Raw genomic sequence first — 22,363 nt, 5'->3', positions numbered from 1 at the left:
AAACCATCGTCGTACATGATGTATTTCGATGTAAGCAACTTGTACGGTTGGGCGATGTGTCAACCGTTGCCCTATGCCGAATTTCGATGGATCGACGACATCTCCGACTTTGACGTTAGCGCGATCGCTTCGGATTCGCCGACAGGTTATATTCTCGAGGTCGATCTGGAGTATCCGCAACATCTTCACGACGCGCACGCTGACCTACCGTTCTGTCCGCCGCGCGATAAACTGCCCGGCAGGACAAGCTCCTCGCGACATTATACGATAAGAAGCGTTACGTCATACACTATCGCAACCTGCAGCAATGCGCGCGTCACGGCCTTCGCATCGCAAAGATACATCGTGTATTGCAATTCGCTCAATCCGCATGGCTCCGCGATTACATCGAACTCAATACCCGGTTTAGAACGCGCGCGACAAACGATTTTAAGAAAAATTTGTACAAGTTAATGAATAACGCGGTATTCGGTAAAACTATGGAAAACGTGCGCAATCACGTCGATGTAAAATTATTAACAAAGTGGGACGGACGATACGGCGCGGAGGCGATGATCGCGAAACCAAATTTTCATAACAGGAGCGTCTTTTCGGAAAATTTGATCGCCGTTGAACTGCGCAACCTCGAGGTAAAATTCAATAAACCGATCTATGTCGGTATGTGTATACTCGATATATCGAAAGTGTGTTTATACGAATTTCACCACGAGTACATGTTACCGTTATATCGCAAAAATTGTAAAATAATGTACACCGATACAAACAGTTTGATTTATCACATCGAGTGCGAGAATGTGCACGAGAATATGAAACGCGATATCGCTAGATTCGACACGAGCGATTATCCGGCTAACAACGCGTACGGTATACCGCTCGAGAACAAGAAAGTGCCGGGTTTGATGAAGGACGAGAATAACGGTGCGATCATGACTGAATTTGTCGAGCTTAGAGCAAAAATGTACACGTTGCGAGTAAATAGTAAAAAGGATACAAAATAGGTTAAAGGCATCAAGCGTAACGTCGTAGCGAGAACGATAACGTTCGACGATTACACGCGGTGTCTGCGCGATGAAATTGAAATGACTCGACAACAATCCTGCATAAGATCAAAATTGCACAAAGTATACACAATCAGCGAGACAAAAATCGCCCTGAGTCCGTACGACGACAAACGATATATCGTACCTGATTCTACCGACACGCTACCGTGGGGACATTACCGGATACCATATAATGTAATGTAATGTAATGTAATGTAATGTATTGTAATGTATGTATGTATGTATGTATGTATGTATGTAATGTATGTATGTATGTATGTATTTATGTATGTATGTATGTATGTATGTATGAGGAAAACAAAAGAAATATATTTCTATCTTTCTTTTTTTCTTTTTATATTTCATATTTTATATGCTGTATACATCTTACATATATTTTTTTTTATTTTTCTTATATTTCAGATACTTTATATGTATTTCATATTCTTTATATGTTAAAAATAAAAGGACGAATATCCTCACTCTTATCAATCGCAGCCATCGCGGAAAAGCAAAAATGTCAATCTCTCTCTCTTACATTTCACCTCCGACGAAGTATCGGCAACGACTAATCGTTTTGCGGTATCGCGAACACGTTAAATCCTTTTCTGTATCGACCATCGTTGAGCGAGCTGTCCTTGTCTATCACTACGAATCCATACTTGCATTGCCAACAATCGCGACACAACCCGCAAAATTCATCGTACGGCATGTCGGTATTTACGTGATCGTTGTACACGTGTTTCAAGTTGGTACCATCCTGTTTGAACAGGATCAGCAGGTTCGCGTTGTCGCGTATCAGATGTTTAGGTATTCTCGCGTACGTCTGACAGAGATAAAAGCAGTCGACGCTCGAGTGCCGGCCCATTGAGAAGTACTCTCTCACAGCATCTTGCTTATCGCATGCCACGTCATCAAACACGAAGATCGAGTTTGGACGCACCTCGCTCGGTGGAATGACGTCACTGTTGTTGGAGAACGTGAAGTAGCCGATTTCGTCGATCGATGTCAGCAAATTCTCCAGATATCGATATTTCGGCTGTTGCAACGACTTTAAATACACGTACACGTTTTCGAAACGTACACCGTGCGGACTTTCCAGCAGGCTTATCAGAACGTTGGTTTTACCGCAATTCGAGGGGCCGCAAACGATCGCACGTATAGTATTCGGTAGCATCGTACCATGCTTGCGCATCTCCGCGTTGCCCCCCATCGATCGTAATCTGTCGTCGCAATTCGTCACGCGTATCGCCAAAGGTTGTCGCACGAATCTCATTTTTACACTATCGTCTGAGGAACGCTGGATCGAACGCCTATTTATAGGTGCGCGGAACCGCGAAGCACTCAGTAACAAAAATGTTCGTCGAGACTTTCCGATATTTGCGATTTGAGCGCCGAACAGTTACAATTTGTGCCGAAAATTGTTTTGCTGTGAATGTGCGGCGATCACGTCCACTACCTGTGGGACAAGCTTCCGGAACATTTAAAAGCGGATTTAGAGGTTCAACAATATCGACGCTGTTACGAACATTACAATCAACCGTGGCAGCGAACGCACATCGACGGTCCAGCACCGTTGATAAAAGTGTAATAAACCGCTTTCGCGAGGCGGTCGTGGATAACTCGGTCGGGATCCGGGGCTCGTGAAAGGGTATCGAGAGACGAACGATAGATGCGTTAGGTAAAATATAATTTATTGCGTTTAAATATGTGTGTATACAGAGTGAGTGTGTGTGTAACTATTGTAGGTGTTGGTGTGAGCGCTAGTGTGTGAGTAAGTGATAAGCGAGCGAGTGCGTGTGCGAACGTGTAATATCTGCGTGGGATTTACAATATATCGAAAGTATGTGGGTGTGATCGTGTGTATGCAGCCAAACGCCCTCGTGTATGTGTGAGTGTCGGTCGCGGTGCATCCGAATTACATGCACGGATTCACGGATACACGGTGCGGAGCGCGATTTCGGCGATTCGTAAATATATCGGTTACGAGAGCGGATTTAGATTTCGGCAGGGGCCGCTAACTACCGGGCGGTAATTTCGGTCGGCTCGGTGGGCGGTCCTTAAACGTGTCGGTATTGATCTGATTACGTCGATCGATGTCGCGGCCGGGTTAGATCCTCCCCCTTGAGCGAGACTTAGCGCGCCGTATTAATGGCGGGTCCGATCGCGGTAATGGCGGTCGCGGAATTACCGCGAGTTCGCGGATATCGCGGTATGGTTTCGTCGGGGATGATTTTCCCGTAGAATGCAGGAGTGCAACGGCCGACGGGAACACCCGTCAATGGCAGGGAACTCCCTACCACTGGATGCTCGCCGTTGCACGCAGGTGGACGGATGCGTGTGAGGTGTCGAGAACTCCCGACGGAGGCTGAGTACGCCCAACCTCGTGTCCCTCGGTCGCAGAGATGTTTAAAGGATCGCTCTTAGAGATGCCGCAAACTCTCGGCGGAGGCTGGGTACTCCCAACCCCGTTTTCTCTCTCTTCGAGCGTGTGTTAGGATCGTTCTGGATTCCAGGCGTCGTACTGACTCTGGCGGTTGCGGAAGATCTGGTCTCGATATGGAAAATGTGCCCTTATTTATACCGCTTTCTCCGGCGGGTGTGCGTGCGTAATATGCCTGATTGTTTTAAGGCATATTGTTTAAAGTTGAACTGTCGCGCGCGACTCGGGTGGTTTCGGGAACGGTCGGTTCGGTTACCCGAGCGCGGCGACGATTCCCGGTAAACAACGCGTCTTGACGGCGGTTATAAATTCGAACGCTTTTCTTTATATCTTAAAAATGGGCGCTCGGCGCCTCCGCATTATGCCCGACCGGTGTTTGTCGGGCGGCGGACTTCCGGCGGATCGACGGCCGGGTAACGGTGGAGGGATGCATCGTTACAAAAGATTGCGGCGAATGTCAACGAAAATAGGTAGAGGCCTATTAAATGGTGCGATAAACGCCCTTCCTTTTACATGACCCCGGCTATCAGTTTTGCGGTCCGGGCACTCATTTGGAAAAACGATTGGCGAGAGGTGATCGGGGTATAAATCCATTGGACGCGACTTGTCGCGAGCACGATACAGCGTATTCCCGGAACACAGATCTCACCGAGAGACACGCGGCTGACAGGATACTCGCCGAGAAAGCGCGAACTCGCATCGTCGCGAAAGATTCGACTCTCGGTGAGAAAGCCGCAGCTATAGCTGTTTGGGCAGCGATGAAAGCCAAGACAAAAATCGGCATGGGTATGAAAACGAAGACGAAGATGAGGACTACGCGGAAAAAGTCGACGAAAAAGCGGATACTTCCGACAGCGAAACGAGGCGGTGTATTGCCGATTCTACCAATGTTGGGCGCGCTCGGATCCTTGATCGGTGCAGCGGCTGGCGTGGCCAAAGCGGTGAACGACAGCAAAGCCGCGCGCCGTCAGCTGGAGGAGCTGCAACGTCACGATCGCGCAATGGAAGGTCGCGGACTTTATCTCGCTCCGTATAAATACGGACAGGGACTGTATCTCGGCCCGTACAAATGTGGACAAGGAGTGGCAACGAAGAAAAAAAAACGTCGAAAAGACGCTAAAAATGTCCATGGGTGTGACAACGAACATACAATTAGAACAATTGGCGAAACGTATGCGTATACCGTACTTTAGAGGGGTTTTCATGCGTGATTCGTTACCGATCGATGGTATACAGGGTGTTTCAGAACAACCTTCCATCCTTAAAATGACGTATTCCTGATATGATTCTAAGACGATTTTTCCTTTACCAAAATTTGAATTGAAGCGTAATTTTTGAGTTATAAGCAAAAATAGTTAGCAAATCATGCGTCGAGTACAGAAGGCAGGCAGGAGCGGCGCAACGCGCCGCAGCTGACCGTCCGATGCGTGATTATCACCGCATGAGTCGCTAACTATTTTACCTTATAACATAAAATTATGCTTTAAATAAAATTTTGGTAAAGAAGAAAATGTCTTAAAATTACGTCAGGAATATGTAATTAAAATAACGTCACTTTAGCGAAAGATGTTCCGAATCGCCGCTCGTCGGATGCTGCGATCAGCTGATTACTACACGCGATGTGTGTATGGTGGAGTGTGTGCGTAAAAGGAAGGAAGAGACAGATAGGATGAGGAACGGAAGGAGGGAATGAGGGAGAGACGTTTATACAGACGCACGCATGTACGCATACACTTTTTTTCTCGCCCTCTTTCTCTCTTTTACACAACACTTATACACTCTCTCATTCGGTCACTCATTCACAAACTCACTCACTCACCTGCTCACTCACAGCGAAGCGAATCTTCATACTACGTATTATCGTTAACTGCTGCACGATTATTATTTATAATAAAAAATAATTCGAAGAATAATTTTCACATTTTTTTTTAGAAAAAATGAAATTTGGAGAAATGAAAAAAAAAATACTCATATATATAATCATATATATTATACGATCATACAGTTATAATTATATTGAGTAATTATTTATTAAGGCCGATCTCACAGATTTCAATGACCTTGATATACATTCTGTTAAAATATAACCGGGACTGAGTCATTCAAACGGTCCGCGTTAATGGTTTCTTAAAAATTTTTTTTTCCTATGTTGGTACAACTGTCATCTATTTTGATGCTGAGTTTGAGCGCGATCTGTCAACTAGTTTGTTGTCAGCAGCCAAAGACATTAGTTAAACTCAAGTGCTATCGGCGATTTTTACTATGGAAAAAAATATTGAGCAAAGAGTTTGTTTGAAATTTTGTGTTACGAACGGAATTTCTTGTTCGGACGCGTTGAAAATGTTGGAGAAAGCCTACGGGGACTCTGTAATATCGAGAACAAGAGCATTTGAGTGGTACAGAGCGTTCAAAGAGGGCCGTGAAGTTGTTGAAAACTTGCTTCATCCGAGACGGCCTGCAACGGCAGTTACTCGATATTCGTGGTGTTGTTTACTCGGAATTTCTTCCGGTGGGTCAAACAGTGAATAAACAATATTATTTAAGCGTTATGAAGCGTTTGAGGGAGAGTATCCGCCGAAAAAAACCGGAATTGTGGCAGAACAACTCTTGGATTTTGCACCACGATAATGCACCATCTCACAAATTGATCCTTGTGAGCGACTTTTTGACCAAAAACGCTACCAATATGATCGAGCAAGCACCGTATTCTCCAGATATGGCACCCTGTGACTTTTTCCTATTTCGGAAACTCAAATTACCACTTCGTGGGACCCGTTTTGAGTCGATTCAAGACATAAAAGAAAATTCGCTGAGAGAACTGAAGGCGATCCCGGAATATGCCTATAAAAAATGTATGGATGACTGGATTGTTCGTTGGAAAAAATGTACCGCTTCAAATGGAGCCTATTTTGAAGGAGACAAAATAAATTTTGATGATTAATTGATTTGTGTTGTTTTTATTGACTCAGTCCCGGTTATATTTTGACAGAATGTATATTATCAAGAACATGGTCTTGTATAACTTTCAAAAAGTTTTAGTCGTTTGAAGTTTATTAAAAAGTTATAAACAAAATTAATTTAATGAATAAAACGTAATCTTCTGACACTATATACGTTTAAGAAAGAATATATTTAGTGGAATGTGTTCTCTCAATATATATTAATAATCATAATACTGCGTTCAATATGCTGTATTTGTTTACTGTGTGCTGTATTTTTTGTAAATGAATTGATAATTTTTTTAAATATTATGGCAAATATGTATCCAATATCTCAAGAATAAATAAATCTACTACAGATGATATGTATTGAAACTGTAATAAATTTGTAATATATTGTAATAAATCTGTAATAAATTTGTAATATATTGTAACAAATCTCCTTTGCCCACGTGTCAAAATAAAGAAAAAAAGTATTTTATAGTTTTAATTTTTTTATTATAAAGTGATAGTGAGGGGCGAAGCCCTGGTATGTCTAAAAAGTAATAAGACTGTTGCTATAAAATTTTTTATTAAATACGACACTATAAATCAACATTATCCCCTTCAAAGTAATTCTCTTGGGAAGCTACACACCGCCGGAGACATTGCTTCCATTCCCGGTAACTGTGCTGGAAGTCTTCAACTGAAAATGCGTTCAACTGATCTGTCATGATCTTTTAGATGTTATCCATAGTTCCAAAATGACGATTTTTAAGGTGGAATTTAAGCTTTGGGAAAAGTAAAAAATCACAAACTCAGAGAGAGCATAGAGGTTGCGGAATCACTAGAATAACCTTTTTGGTCAAAAATTCGGTCGGAGATAGCAGTGCGACAGAAAGCGTTGTCTTGATGCAGCATCCAAGAGTCCGCAATCTCCAAGCGGACACGATTAATCTTTTTCGATGTCGTTCAAAGACTTCACTGTTGATTAACTGTTTGACTTTGGTCACATTTTCGTCCGTTTTTGACATGCAAGATCTCCCTTCATCTTTCACTCTTATGGCCACCCAAAAATGCTTTATGCTACCTAAAAACCTGTGCCCTTGATAGTGCATGCTTTCCATAAACCAGTTTTAATTTTTCGTAAGCTTCTGTTGCATTTTCGTTAAGTTTGACGCAAAATTTGATCGCGCAACGCTCGAGATTTTATTTTTCCATTTTTGTAACGCGTCATTAGTACACACACTTACACAAGTCGCTGTCAAATTAAACGTGTTAACGCTATCGAATTGAAACTTGCAGTGAACATCAAGTATATATGTCTCGGTTAGTATCGGAGGAGTGGCTATAATGTTGCCTGTTCTTAAACCACGCGTTCGATCTCATTACGCATCTCATATATCAAGATCATTGAAAACTGTGAAGTCGGCCCTAATGTAAATAATTACCTTATATTGTTATGTATTTTATACTTATATACATATACAGGGTGACCCGCAATGACCGCCCACTAAGTACATAGCGTTATTTCTTATCAAAAACTGAGACAAAAAATTAGTGTAAAAAAAGACAAATAATTGTTTAAAAAAATACATTGTAAATAATTACATACTTTTTCTTAAAAACAATATATATATATATATGTATATATATATATATATATATATATATATATATATTTATATATATTAATTGATCTGTCTCATTATTCTGTACATAAAAGTATTACGGTAAGATTATCGAAAACTATATATTTTACGAGATATTTTATTTTTTATATCCAAATATGTCAGATTAAGATATAAAATAACTCAAAAAGTACTTAATGAAAAATATTTTATTATAGTGTTTTGGAAAGCTCTCGAGATAAGCTACAAGAATATGCAATAAAAAGGGGGTTTTGACTTAAAAAATCAAAGACCTTCAATTGACCCTTAAAGTCAAGTTTAAGGTCAAGTTCAAGGTCACTATTCGATAGAGCATACCCGATTTATTTTAAAAATGTTCGCAATTTTTGATAAAAGCCACTTATCTTCATTTTAAAAGGGGTGTACGGGTGGTCTGGGACACCCTGAATATTTGGCTATATATATGTATATTGACATTGGCATATTTTTTATTTTTATATATGTACTATATATACATTTTTCATTGTATTATTTTTATTTTACAATATATGTTCACTATTACGTCTTATCAACAAACACATCGAATTCTGACATTCGATATGGCATTCTGTCCCCTTAAAAATAGCTGCTCTTAAATCACATTTCACCATATGAGACTTATTGTTAACCGTATTAGCAGTCTACATCAGTGCATGCCACGATCTGCACATTTCGGCCGATTTCCGAGAATCAACGCCTATCGCCCCCCCCCCCCCCTTGCGTCTTGAGATCCTCAACTAGCAACCGTAACCAAGCGCGCGGCGCTCTGCCCTCAGGTACGGTGCATCTGTACCGCGAAGCGGTTCCGTACCCCCTTACTGCCAAATATCAATGTTTTAAACGCGATCTCTTTAGAATTTTTTTAAATAATTAATTCAAGAATAAAGTTTCAATACTCGATTATTAATTACATTTACGATATAATAATTCTAAAATAATGACATCATATACTGGGGATATCCAACAGTCTATAACTTAAATAATATCGTTCATAAGTACAATATTTCGTGCTTTTAATAAAAGCGTCTTTTATAAAACTTTAAATTTACAATTATTTATTAATTTATATATCGGAAAGAATTTCCGCGCGCGACATTTAAGAAATTTAATCTATCCAATATAATTTAATAATATTTTAGAATTATTATATCGTAAATGTAATTAATAATCGAGTATTGAAACTTTGTTCTTCAATTAATTATTTAAAAAAATTTTTAAAAGATCGCGTTTAAAACTGATATTTGGCAGTAAGGGGGTACGGAACCGCTTCGCGGTACAGATGCACCGTACCTGAGGGCAGAGCGCCGCGCGCTTGGTTACGGTTGGCTAGTTGAGGATCTCAAGACGCAAGGGGGGCGCGATAGGCGTTGATTCTCGGAAATCGGCCGAAATGTGCAGATCGTGGCATGCACTGGTCTACATAATATATAGAAGTCTACAGATACAAATAATTCTTTATGTATCAAACATATTATAAAAACTAACTTTTCAACTTTTTCAACATTCATAAATATAATAAATACATTACATTTTGTCTGATTGTTTAATAGCATAAGAAATAATTTTTATGGTATTAAACTATATTTTTTATGTGTAATATTTTTTATTTGTTGAAAAAGTCGAGGATAATATCCAATCTTCGTGAAAAACTTGTGAAATGTTTAGATATCAACGGGAACCAATTTGTAATAAAGATCAAGAGATTCTGCCGTTTTTCTTTGTGTTTTTTTTTAAGTGCCAATTTTACGGGGTTCGCGCTGCCACTGAGTATTCGCGCTTTAGTCTATCTCTAACTCCATGACATTAATTAATTGATATTATTTAGAGTTGTTGAAATTGTCTTGAAAAGTTCTTGATGATGCTAATAACAAAAATATACGATTTTATTTTAAAAAATTGAGTTGACTTTGAAATTATTTTGGAAATAATATTAAACTACATAACTGATTACGTCATCATATATTTCCCATCCATTCAAGCAACTTTTGTCTAAAACATATTTTTGTGTTATTAATAGTTTCAAAGCTATTCACGTGTAACACTTTAAACGGACTGTCCTGTATATTAGCTATATGTATAAACTTATATATTAACTACCCAATAAACTCTATTTGTTTCAATAGTAAAATGCAACGTGAGAAGATGCACTTTCGTAGGAATCTAGAGAGACCTCACATCTGTTTTATAAATATCTCTCAACATTTTTGCGCAATACTAATATTCCAAGATTAAAAAATTGTGTAACTCATGAAAACATCAAGAAAACCAAACTAATACATGTATAAGTTGGATTTGTCTCGATGAGACCTATAACTTTTGTTAAAAAAATAGTTGGTTCCTATTTATAAAATGATGATTAGTGAATTTCTCGAAAGTGGCGCCATCTTTCAACAAATTGTTATCGCTGTTTTGTGTCCCCCTTAATGTCAAACAACTTTTCTAAAAAACATTTTTTCGTAAAATACATAGGGAAATAAAGATATTTAGGCCATTTTACTGTCCCATCCTATATATATATTTATACAGGGTGTATCTCACAATTTCCGTACAATATTTTAATAGCGTATTCTACAGGAAAATGAAGTAAAAAGTCCTAATACGAAAATATCGACTGCAATAATTCTTCAATTATGAATGATCAAATTTGCCAATAATATTGCTTCAAATTCGCGTGCACAGGTTCATAACTACGTTTATACATACCGATCTGTCATCTGTTATTGATGATAATAATAAATAAATTGATTTTCACAAATATTTCTTCATGCGATCAAAACAAAAATTTTCGTTTCATGTGTGAAAATATTAAGATTATATAAATTTTTATTTTTTTAAATATTATACAATAATTAACCAACCATTAAAAAAGGAATTAAATATTTTTACTTACACCATTCATAATTCGTTAATATTAGCTAACTGCTATACAGGGTGTCCCCAATTTAAATGGCAAAACTTGAGCAGCATGTAGGGGCCGAAAAGCTAAGACAGAAAATCCTTTAGAGGTTTGCTCGTTTTTGCTCCATTTTGGAGAAAATCACAAAAAAAAGAAACTATACAAGTTTTCGTTTTTTTACTTATTTTCTTACATTTTATTTATGTTATCATCTATTTAATGCAGATATTGTTCAAAATGTTGCCCTCTTGCAGCAATGCAAGCATTACATCTAGCACTGGCCTCATTAATTGCAGTTAGATATTGTTCTAGCGATATTTGGTGCACTGCATCTATGATTCGGTCTCTTAATTGCTCTCTTGAATTGATTAGCACCGTGAAGGATAACATCAAGTGTTTACGTAAGGAACCTTGAAGCAGAAAGTTTATTCGGTGCCAATCAACTCAAGAGAGCAACTGATAATAAGAGATTGAATTTTTGCGATTTTCTCTAAAATGGAACAAAAATCGAGCAAAATGAGCAAACCTCTAAAGGACTTCTTGTCTTAGTTTTTCGGTCCCTTACACGCTTTGTCATTTCACGCTTGTCTATCACGTTTTGTCATTTAAATTGAGGACACCCTGTATATAGTACCCACACACATAAGAAACTATAAAATCAACTGTGCAGTGAAAATCAATATCACCTGATTTGTAAAATCAATAACGGATGACAAATACACACATAAGTTACGGATTTAGATGTTCTACGTAATATTATTGGCAAACTTTGATCGCTTATAACTAAAGAATTATTGCAGCCTTAAAATTTTTGTGTTAAAATTTTTGACTCTATTTTATCTCTAGAATACTATTAAAATATTATATACAGGTTGTGAGACCTTATTCATATATACATATATTCATCAAAACCCTCTTTCTCTTTCTTAAATTCCTTTCTACGTACATATTGTTTGATTAGAATGCGAATAGTGATACATGACTTCATATAGAGAAGCGCCCGATATGAAATTATTTAGTCATAATTGACAGCAGGTCCCGAATCGATCCTAACCCTTATTTTAAAACAAACTCTTAAAAGGTTAATAAATTCTTTTTCAGCATTGATTAAACAACAAAAAAATTCATAAATCGCAGAAATAAAAGTTGGATAGTCTCGTAATTTAATGCCTTACGATCTAACAAATAATGCTTATAAAAATGAAAGGGAAAGTTCCTTTCTTTATATATTTCAAATAAAAAGGAAATACTTGAAACGCGCAATTTATACTTTTTTTATATCTATGGATTGTATATGTATATATATATATATATATATAATACTATTGTGTGATTGTGTGTGCGCGCGCGCGCGCGCGCATGTGCATGTATGTATGTTATACTTTATTTTTAAAAATCTATCAGAAAAAGAAATAATATTTTGTTCTTCAAATTTTATATCATACCTAAATGTTGCGGGATCCACATTAGGCTGATAATTAACGATTCGAAGAGCTGTCAAAATGTATATAGACTGTTCTTCCGCAGTATCTAATTCAACATCAGTATCTAAACCATCTTGTTGTTGTATTTTCATTAGAACATTATACAATATCTATAAAAAAATTATTAAATTTTACAAAAATACTACAATAATAAAGTAACAATTAAATACCTGCAATAAATCTTCAGCATTTAAGGCGTTGAAACCAATTATATTGTAATTCCGTCTCAATAATTTATTTATTTCTGTGACTATAAACTTCACATTTTCACTCATAATGCAGTAAGTTGCGTATTTCTATCACTAAAAAGAAAATATTTCAAAGTTACATTATACTTGACACACTGTAACATTACGTAAATGGTTGAATGTATCTAAACTGATATGTGTTATGCTTTCAGTTGTCCTGACAACGATGACATACTAAGACTGGTATGAATATGTCATTTTATCGCGATTGATCAACGTTCTTAAGGTGCCTTTACATGGCAGCGTCGAGCGTTAAGCGTTTGCGCAGAATATTATTGCCCAGAATTATATTTATTTCATTTATTTTATTATGTATAGATGTACGTGTGTGTTATTATTATTATTAATCAAAAATATATTATAAAACGATACTATTCTGGCAGTGTAAATTAAAATAAAATTAAAATATAAAATGCAGCAAGAGATTTTGGATGATTGAAATATTCAAATAAATACAATACAAAAAGGTATTTATAAATGACAAAATGATACAGTTTGAAAAATTATTGTTAAAAGTATAGGAAATGATTTAAAGAAGCAGTATGTTATAAACATGCAGAAAAAGAATTATGAAAATTATATTCTTTAATCTTTGATTAGATTCTAATATTTTACTGGACGATAGTAACGTTTTATATATATATTTTGCTTAATAATAATATCTATTGTGTATAATGTAAATAAATATCAATTTTCAGTATTGTGTATCAGAACATATTTTTTTTCATCTCGATCGAATTCATCATTCATCATGCTATTAGCCGCAAAAAGCTGGAATCTATCTCATTCTAATTTCTGCGCAATGATTTCTGTGCAGACGCAGACGCTCGATGCTCGATGCTCGATGCTCGATGCTGCCATATAATGGCACCTTTACATACGCTGCTAGACAGCACAAGGATGTCCTTAGGACGCCCAAAGGGCATCCAGGACATACGTGTAGGATATCCTGAGGCTATTCCATTTTAATCCTCGGATCTCCTCTAAATGTTCTAAGGAAGAGTAAATGATGAATATGAATACTAGCTGAATACTAGCCCCTGGAGAATCCAGGGAAATCCTGTGGAACATCCTAAGGATTTCTATGGATATATTAGGAATATTTTTCGTACGTTTCAGGGAGCAAATACTGAAAATTGCGTCCTCTTATTTATTGCCAGTGCTGAAAATGTAAACAGAAAATAGTTCACGTTCCTTGATATTTGAGACTTTCGTAGTCTACATGAATATTAGGTTTGGTTTTCGGGTTTGAGCCATGTAATATTTTAAACAATTCAATATTTGAATTCTCTATGTTGAGATTGCATCAGAAATTGAACTGATAGAAAATAATTACATTTTTAATTTCCTGCTAGTTGCTCTTTACAAGCTTTATATAATTCTTATAATCTTCAAATCTCAAATACGAGATTGCTCGTCGCATAGCGATAAACAAACGAACTAGCGGCTGAACATTATTTTTTGTAACGTTTTTGAAATGTTGCGCATAGTAACATTTCTCATGAAATATTAAATAAATAATAATTTTGGATATATGAAAATATGCGCATCAAATTCAATTATTAATATCAAACGAAATTAATGTTAACAATTAATTGCACATACATATGTCCTCTGGAAATCTAAAGACATCCAATATAATAGACAGGGCAGATATCCTACAGACATTCAGGGATTATCCAGCGGACATTTATAGGACATTAATACTTATTATATTTAAGATTTCTAAATTAAATTAAATAGCCTATATAACTGAATGTAATCATGCATATATTACATTTTCATAAAATATATTTATAATAATATCTTAAAACATCCTACAAATGTCCTGAACCATTTTGGATATTTTGTGCTGTCTGGGCTAATTACATGAAATTATATTTTCATATCAATTAAAAGAAAGATGTAAAAAATATATTCTGGATTTATACATGTTATACATATATCATTTATGAATGCCTAATTATAATAAAAATTTTATTAACATCACACATTATATACAAATATTGCACATGAATATTTGATTTTTTATTTAGAATAACGCAACAAGATATTTTATTATAATATGAATTTTATATATATATATATATATATATATATATATATATATATAATTACTTTATTATAATACAATGAAAGCAATAATATTATAATTATGTTTTTAATAGGTTTTTTACAGAAAGGAAGATGTTACGGGAATATATGGGAGAAGTTTATTTGGACACAGTGCGATTAGACATAACCATTCATATCGAAGTACTTAGGGTAGTCAGCAGGATTAACCAAAGAAAAGGCTTCATTTTGTTACGTCTCGACAATGCTCTTTTCTTACTATACCTCAATTAGTGAGAAAAGAATAGCTTTCTATTTTTTATAGGGCAACCTGCTTCCACCGGCTATACCCCAGGGACGCCGAGAGCTAAAGACTGATCTGGTGGATTCTAGGGGAATGACATTAGGCACGGAACTAACCTTTTACTAGAGTGATTTTACTGGATATTAATCCTAGGGATATGAGCATGCGCAATTAGATATATTTAATTTTGATGGTCTTCAGGATTTTCAAACAGGGCAATTAGTTGATTTATATCCAAATTGCCATCTAGAAAATCGGTAATAAGTCTAGCGATTAAAGTCAAGATTTGCTCGCACTCGCGACTTACTATGGCTTGAACTTCCTCATCCTCAGATAGCCAAGTCTGTCGAAAGCAGATTATACTAAGTGTCTGCTATCAACTATTGTTAGCAAAAAGGATACAAATTTGGTACAGAAGTTGTTATTACAGATTAAATCGACAGATTGATGCCAAAAACAAAGCAGAGTATGCTCACAGAATCTGACAGCAGAAAACAAGCGGGATTTGCTAACATGACTTGACGTCAGATTGGTGACAAAAACCGAGCAAGATTTGCGCGCGCGCAATCTGATGGCAAATTGATAGCAAAAACTAAGCAGGATCTGCGCGCGTGCAATTTGATGATAGATTGGTAGCAGAAACCGAGCAAAATTTGCAGCTTTTAGCTATTTATATAATTTATTGAAATAGTATAGTTTATTTGTTTACTGCTTTGTGGCGCACTATTTACTTTCTATACCCGTATTCAAGTTCTTGTCATGAGCATATATAAAGCCTGCAAAATGCGTTTAATGACATTGTAATTCCTTTACCAAAAATGAATTATACAGTTTGTATTGCTGACTAATATGAATCTAAATATCTAGCGTATTCGTCTATTTTTAAGTGTTCTTCAGGTAATTGGTCTTTTAACTGAGAAATCAGGTCAAGGGAACTGTTTGATTTTCGTCGCGACAACTTTCTTTAGAATGATTTATATTTCGTTACAATTCATTTAGTATTATTCCGGCGTATAAGCAAGAAGACTGGTTGGATCGCTTATGCAAGGAGCGTTAATGATTGAATTGCCTTCAAGACTTTCCGTTAATGTTTCTCTTTGAAAATCTTCTTGACTGTCCTTTTGAGATTTGTGAGAATATTTTAACCGATTTATAGTATCTGGGGACAAACAGATCTTTTTACAAGATATTATTCGAGGTTTATTTTTATTATTTAATCGGTTAAGTCGAGACAACTCCGAGGAAAAGCATGCGGCATGCGTTTTTGCACCGGCTCTATGATTTCGGTTTTTTCGGAGGTCCTTTATATTTGGTTAAAGCCTTTCCTTTCTCATATATATATTGTTGCGTCCCTGCGGGTCGTCTGTGACCGTTATTCCTGAATCTGCTGTACCCATCTCCGGGAGAACGTTGCTAAGGGTTGTTGTTAAACAACGGCGTTCATCTGGAGAAAGATCGGCCATCTTGGAGTCTCGCGACGGATGTTATTCCGGGCGGACGTATTCGAGATTACGATAACCGTTATTGTTCTGTGTTCCTTGTATAATAGTGTTCTCTGTTGTTATATTAAAGTTCCTTTCGTTCTTTTTAATACGTGTCCTTTATTTACATCACGGTACGCAAGTGCCGGTTGTGTCGCGCGTATTCGAATAATATCAATTTCGATCCGCTGACGCAACAATATATATAGACCTCGGTCGTGGATGAGATAAGCTAAATTGACGTAGACAGGTGTGCGCTCAAAGTCTTTATTCCTGACTTTATACAGATTGAGCTTATGAATCTAACAAACTGACTGACCGTATACTGAGAGAAAACTAAGACGGTATGAGAGACTGAGAAAAATTTAAGCGGACTGAAACGGTGAAAGATTGAGAAAAATTTAAGCGAAGTAAAATACTAAGAGACTGAGAAAAAATTCAAGCGGACTGAAACGCTGAGAGACTGAAAATCGACCTGCTTATCGCTCGCAGTCTCGGATAGTTTTACAATATTAAAACTATAATATAATACGAAAAACTATAGTATAATTCGAAAAACTATAGTATAGTACAAAAAAACTATAATATAATATAAAAAATAAGCTATATTAATATTATTAGTTTTATGGAATCACTTGTTGAATTTGATTCATGTTTGGTAGTTAATTTGGAAATTCAAGTTTTAGTATTTCATGGTTGAAAAGAGTTATTCCGGATGAATTATTATGCATGGACTATATAAACCATGATTTCATAAATATAAGTTCCTTAAATCTATATATATATTATTTGCATAGTTAAAGCTACTACCAAACATATTAATTCATAATGTAGTGATAATACACAGTAATAATGTGTTGTGCCTCTCTGTGGAGGCACGGGATTTTGTTGGGATTGTTGGCCAATTAGAGCTCAGGAGCTCAGGGTCGCACAGGGTCTTCTCACCGGTTCAATAATTATGTATTCATTTTAGAATAAAAGCCGTTTATTTAAATTCATTAACATTAGATCTTGTTTTCCTTCTCACACTTCAATTCGGCTTATCGCGGTATAGAGTTGCTTCGCGTGTCTGATATCGCGGCTGTCGTCGCGAGATCGGCTGGGACATTCGTTATTATTAAAACGATTACAATTGTCCGTCTCGTGGTTACTACTGTTAATCTTTTCGCGCTATATCGTTGTATGGTTATCATTGATTCGTGTGACTTTGCGATTAGGACTGCCTGTCGCTCATTCGAGGTGGGTAGTTTTATTACCTTCTTTTCGATTAGTTTTTGGAGGGGATTGTTCAGCGATAGGACCATACATGGTCGTGTCACTTGTTTTCGGCTTGAAAAAACCCAGATGCAAGCTACATAAATTCTTTGCTTGCATTTCCGGCACGTCGTCCTTCGAGTCTCGCGATCGTGTGGTCTCCGCGCGTGGCTCGCCTTGTCAGCGATTGCGCTCATAACTCTATACGTCTTCCTCGACTTCGAGTTATAGTCGAAAGACGTATGTTAAATAATATTTAATAATTAATAATTATACTAATTTAGTTATAGCCGTTTTGAGCTATAACAAATGTTTTCTTTGTGAAAACGTTTTATAATAATTTGTTTTAACTAGTTATTATGAAGTTATCAAATTATTGTTATAATTAAAGCAAGGAATGTAAGGAAAATGTTTTTAACAAATTATTATTGCGCGCATTTTACGATTCCGTAAAGAGTGGTTCGCATATTATACGCAAAAATATTTATTATATTCGTTTATATAGTTGATTAAAATCTTAAAGATGAAGTATTAGTATCGATTATGTTAAAGTTCGATTGTGGGCTTAAAGTAACCGCCGGTCAGTTCTAGAAAGTTACTACTGCGCAGCTGCCTAGTACTAAATAAAGCCTTCTGATTGGTCGGTCTGAGGAATTTTTAATTCCTTGCGCAATCGATTATTACTATTAAAAGGACTAAAATATAGTTAGTTTTTAAGTTAAATATATGGAATAGAACATTAAGGGTAAATAGGAGAGACAGTAGAGACCTCTCGCGGAAAGACGTGAATTACAAATTCGTAGTCTACGTTCTACAGCCAAAATAAAGAGAAAAACGGATTCTAATGATGATATTCGTATTCAGCAGCATCGTCTTCTTAGACATACAAAGCGTTTTTTGGAAAAATGATCAAAATAAAAATTCTAATACTGACAAATAACATACAGCTACTCGCAGATTAGGTGTAGTTGCTCCCGAATTCATATTATATTTATTATAAATTTTTAAAAGCTAAATTGCAAAATCCAGCTCTGTACGACTAATTCTAACAATATAAAGAATACGTCAAAACAAGTTTCATGAAAAAATATTAATTTTTTGAGATGTAGGACGAAGACTACGAATTTCACATCTGTATCTAAAATGCAGCTAACAGCAGAACATGGGGAATATTCCGTGGTGGTACACTGGCCATGTGACAAGGAAAGTTGATTGCGTCATTTTCGTCTGTCTTTCATCGCGTATGTGTGTAGCGTCCGTGAAGGCAAACACCGATACGTTGAGCATATGGCTGCGGTTGGGAGATAATGTCAAACAAGGAGCGACAATCGTGTGCTATTCTTGTTCTTCTAGCATATTGCTTTACGGCCGAAATACGGTCTGAAAATGCTTTCTGGCCTCTCGTGGCAGAAAGCAGTAATGCAACAAGATTAACGGGCGCCTATTTTTTTGAGAATTTTGTACTTGCATATATATATACATACATCATATATATACGTGCGTGCGTGCGTGCGTGCGTGCGTGCGTTACATCTATGTTATATGGCATATATATATGTGTATTTATATACAGGGTGATTCAAAACAACCTTCTGTCCTTACAATGCCATATACTTGATTGAATTCTAAAACGATTTTTCCTTTGCCAAAATTTTTTCCGAGGCTTAGTTTTCAAATTATAAGTCAAAATAGTTAACGAATTACGGGCCGCATACGCGAGGCAGGCAAGAGCGGCGCAACTCACCGTCCGATGCTAGTGATTAACGTGGGCCCCTCGCTGTGATCAACTGTTTGCAACATGCGATGGGATGTATGTGTGAGAGCGAACGTACACGCGTATACACACACATACACATTCTCTCTCTCTCTCCCTCCCTCTCTCTCTCTCTCTCTCTCTCTCCCTCTCTCTCTCTCTCTCTCTCTATTAGATCCATCGCGTGTGGCAAACAGAAGATAAAGTTCCGAATAGGTGAACCCTCCGATTTTTTTGAAACTACACTATTTTTTGTATTTTTTAAAGCTGATTACGAATATGATAATGAAAATTTGCGACAAGGTCATTTTCAAGGTCAAAACTCAAAAAAACTGAAAAAATATAACTTTTTAGACATTATTTCAATAAATATTGATGTAAGAAAAAAATGTTTCAAATAAAAGTTGCAGTTCTTAAAAAAATACATCATTTATGTTCTATAAATTTTTTGCGTAAAACTGATAGTTTTCGAAAAAAATTAGATAAGAAAAACCTTCTCAAACATCAATATATTCTTCGTTCTCAGCCGAACCCGGAGTCAACGACAAGGACGTGACGAAGAACTGACTCCATTTTTTTTAATAATTTTTATATTTTTTTATAATTTTGCAATTTTTTATAAAGTTGTAAACCCATGTGGAACTTCGCTTCGCGTGGAAAAGTGTTTGTGTGGAAACAGTAAGTTCCGCCCCCCTGCGGGGGGCTCCACTACCGAAAAACTAGACAAATAGGTTTGCGTGGAACCTTGCTCTGCGTGGAAAGTTGCAAACCCATGTGGAACCTCGCTTTGCGTGGAAAGTGTATGCGTGGAAACAGTAGGTTCCGCCCCCCTGCGGTGGGCTCCACTACCGAAAAACTAGACAAATAGATTTGCGTGGAACCTCGCTCTGTGTGGAAAGTTGCAAACCCATGTGGAACCTCGCTTCGCGTGGAAAAGTGTATGCGTGGAAACAGTGGATTCCGCCCCCCTGCGAGGGGCTCCTCACAATAGATTTGCGTGGAACCTCGCTCTGTGTGGAAAGTTGTAAACCCATGTGGAATCGTATATGTACTGCAAAGTACATGCTTAGATGGGAGAACAGATATAAGATTTAGATTCCATCGTTTTTGTTGAAAACTATCACTCGTACGATAAAAATTAATAGGACATAAAATGTTTTTCTCTGTAAGATCTAAAATTTTTATGGGTTTTTCATGTTTTTTACTATGAAAATGAGAAATGCACCAATTTTCATTATGATATTCGTAATCATTGCATCAAAATACGTAAGAATACTGAGTTTCAAAAAAATCAGGTGAGCACTTTTCGGAACTTTACCCGCCGTTTTTAGTCTTTAACATCGATTTTCTCGAAAACTTTCAGTTTTACGCAAAAAATTTATACAACATAAATGATGTATTTTTACAAGAACTACAACTTTTATTTGAAATATTTTTTTCTTACATCAATATTTATCGAAATAATATCTAAAAAGTTATATTTTCTCAGTTTTTTTGAGTTTTGACCTTGAAAATGACCTTGTCGCAAATTTTCATTATCATATTCGTAATCAGCGTTCAAAAATACAAAAAATAGTGTAGTTTCAAAAAAATCAGAGGGTTCACCTATTCGGAACTCCACCCCAAACAGCTGATTGCACACACGCACTCTCTCTCTCTCTCTCAGCACTCACTGACTCTAATTTTGTATGTAGAAATTCGTTGCCTTTATATGACTCAATAAGTAATTCTTCCGTGTGACACAACGAATAACTAGCAAACTTTTTTTCATTCACAAATTGTACCACTTATCGAACTTTTACGAATTACTCCGCGCACTTTATCGATAAATTGAATTTATTGACGATTATAACGATTAATCACAATCTACTGATTAATTATTAAAATAACTCGAAGAAAGAAACGCGTTATTCGATGCGGGAATTGCGCGACGACAACAAGCAGGTCATGTCAGTACTAGCGTTGTCGGCTGTCGGCTGCCGAACGACTGAATGTATAACATTACGCGTGACCGACGCGGACGCTATCATATATCTTGTGATCGGCTAAGAGTGGCCTTCACTTTCACACAGTACAATTGGACACGGTGCAAATGGATACGTTACAAATGGACACGAGATTGTGCACACGGTTCAATTGGACACAGTGCATTTGGACACAGTAATTTTGGATACAGTAGCTTTTGGACACATAAGAAAATACGCATCGTTTACTTGGACACCGCTCAATTGGACACTGTTCATTTGGACACCGTTCGTTTGGACACAGAAAGATGCGCACCGTTCATTTGGACACCGTTCGTTTGGACACCGTTATTTGCCCACCGTTCGTTTGGACACCGTTCATTTCCCCACGGTTCGTTTGGACACCGTTCATTTGCCCACCGTTCGTTTGGACACCGTTCATTTGCCCACTGTTCGTTTGGACACCGTTCATTTGCCCACCGTTCGTTTGGACACCGTTCATTTGCCCACCGTTCGTTTGGACACCGTTCATTTGTACACAGAAACATGCGCATTGTTTGTTTGAATATGTAACAGATGGAGAGAAATAAAAATCATTTTGGGAAAATATAATCAGTATTCTTATAACACTTTATACTGGTAAATCTATGTAAAATATGAAATCGTGAAAAGGAGATACATTTGAAGGTTATAATATCTGTCAAAATAAAATATATTCATACTTATATATCTCTGATACTGATGTCATTAATTTTACATTGCTTTTAGCACTTTGTTTAGCCTTTCGCATATTTGGATGTCATGCATGGATACAGTGGGTTCCGCCCCCCCTGCGGGGGGGCTCCACTTCCGGAAGA

The 22,363-nt window shown here is 36.8% G+C and overlaps 1 protein-coding gene across 2 annotated transcripts in view; it reads right to left on the bottom strand.

Moving 5' to 3' along the window:
* Positions 1–12,796, bottom strand: part of LOC138940489 (intraflagellar transport protein 81 homolog) — a 97,560-nt gene extending 84,764 nt beyond the window's left edge. Inside the window, exons 1-2 of one of the 2 annotated variants that reach the window (XM_070309431.1) lie at positions 12,622–12,796; positions 12,413–12,561 (exon numbers count right to left, since the gene is read on the bottom strand). In XM_070309431.1, coding sequence (XP_070165532.1) covers positions 12,413–12,561; positions 12,622–12,726 — 254 coding nt within the window. In that variant the 5' untranslated portion in view covers positions 12,727–12,796. Of the gene's footprint in view, positions 1–12,412; positions 12,562–12,621 lie in introns of those variants that run through there. The other variant, XM_070309432.1, reaches the window with a different exon arrangement.
* Between the last annotated feature and the right edge of the window lie 9,567 nt (positions 12,797–22,363).

This window comes from Polyergus mexicanus, unplaced genomic scaffold (genome assembly GCF_030449975.1).
Source record: "Polyergus mexicanus isolate NDT 795.1 unplaced genomic scaffold, iyPolMexi1.0 SCAF_17, whole genome shotgun sequence".
NCBI classification, from domain to species: Eukaryota; Metazoa; Arthropoda; class Insecta; order Hymenoptera; family Formicidae; genus Polyergus; species Polyergus mexicanus.
Note: the sequence above shows the minus strand (reverse complement) of the source record. Positions and strands in the feature narration are given on the sequence as shown.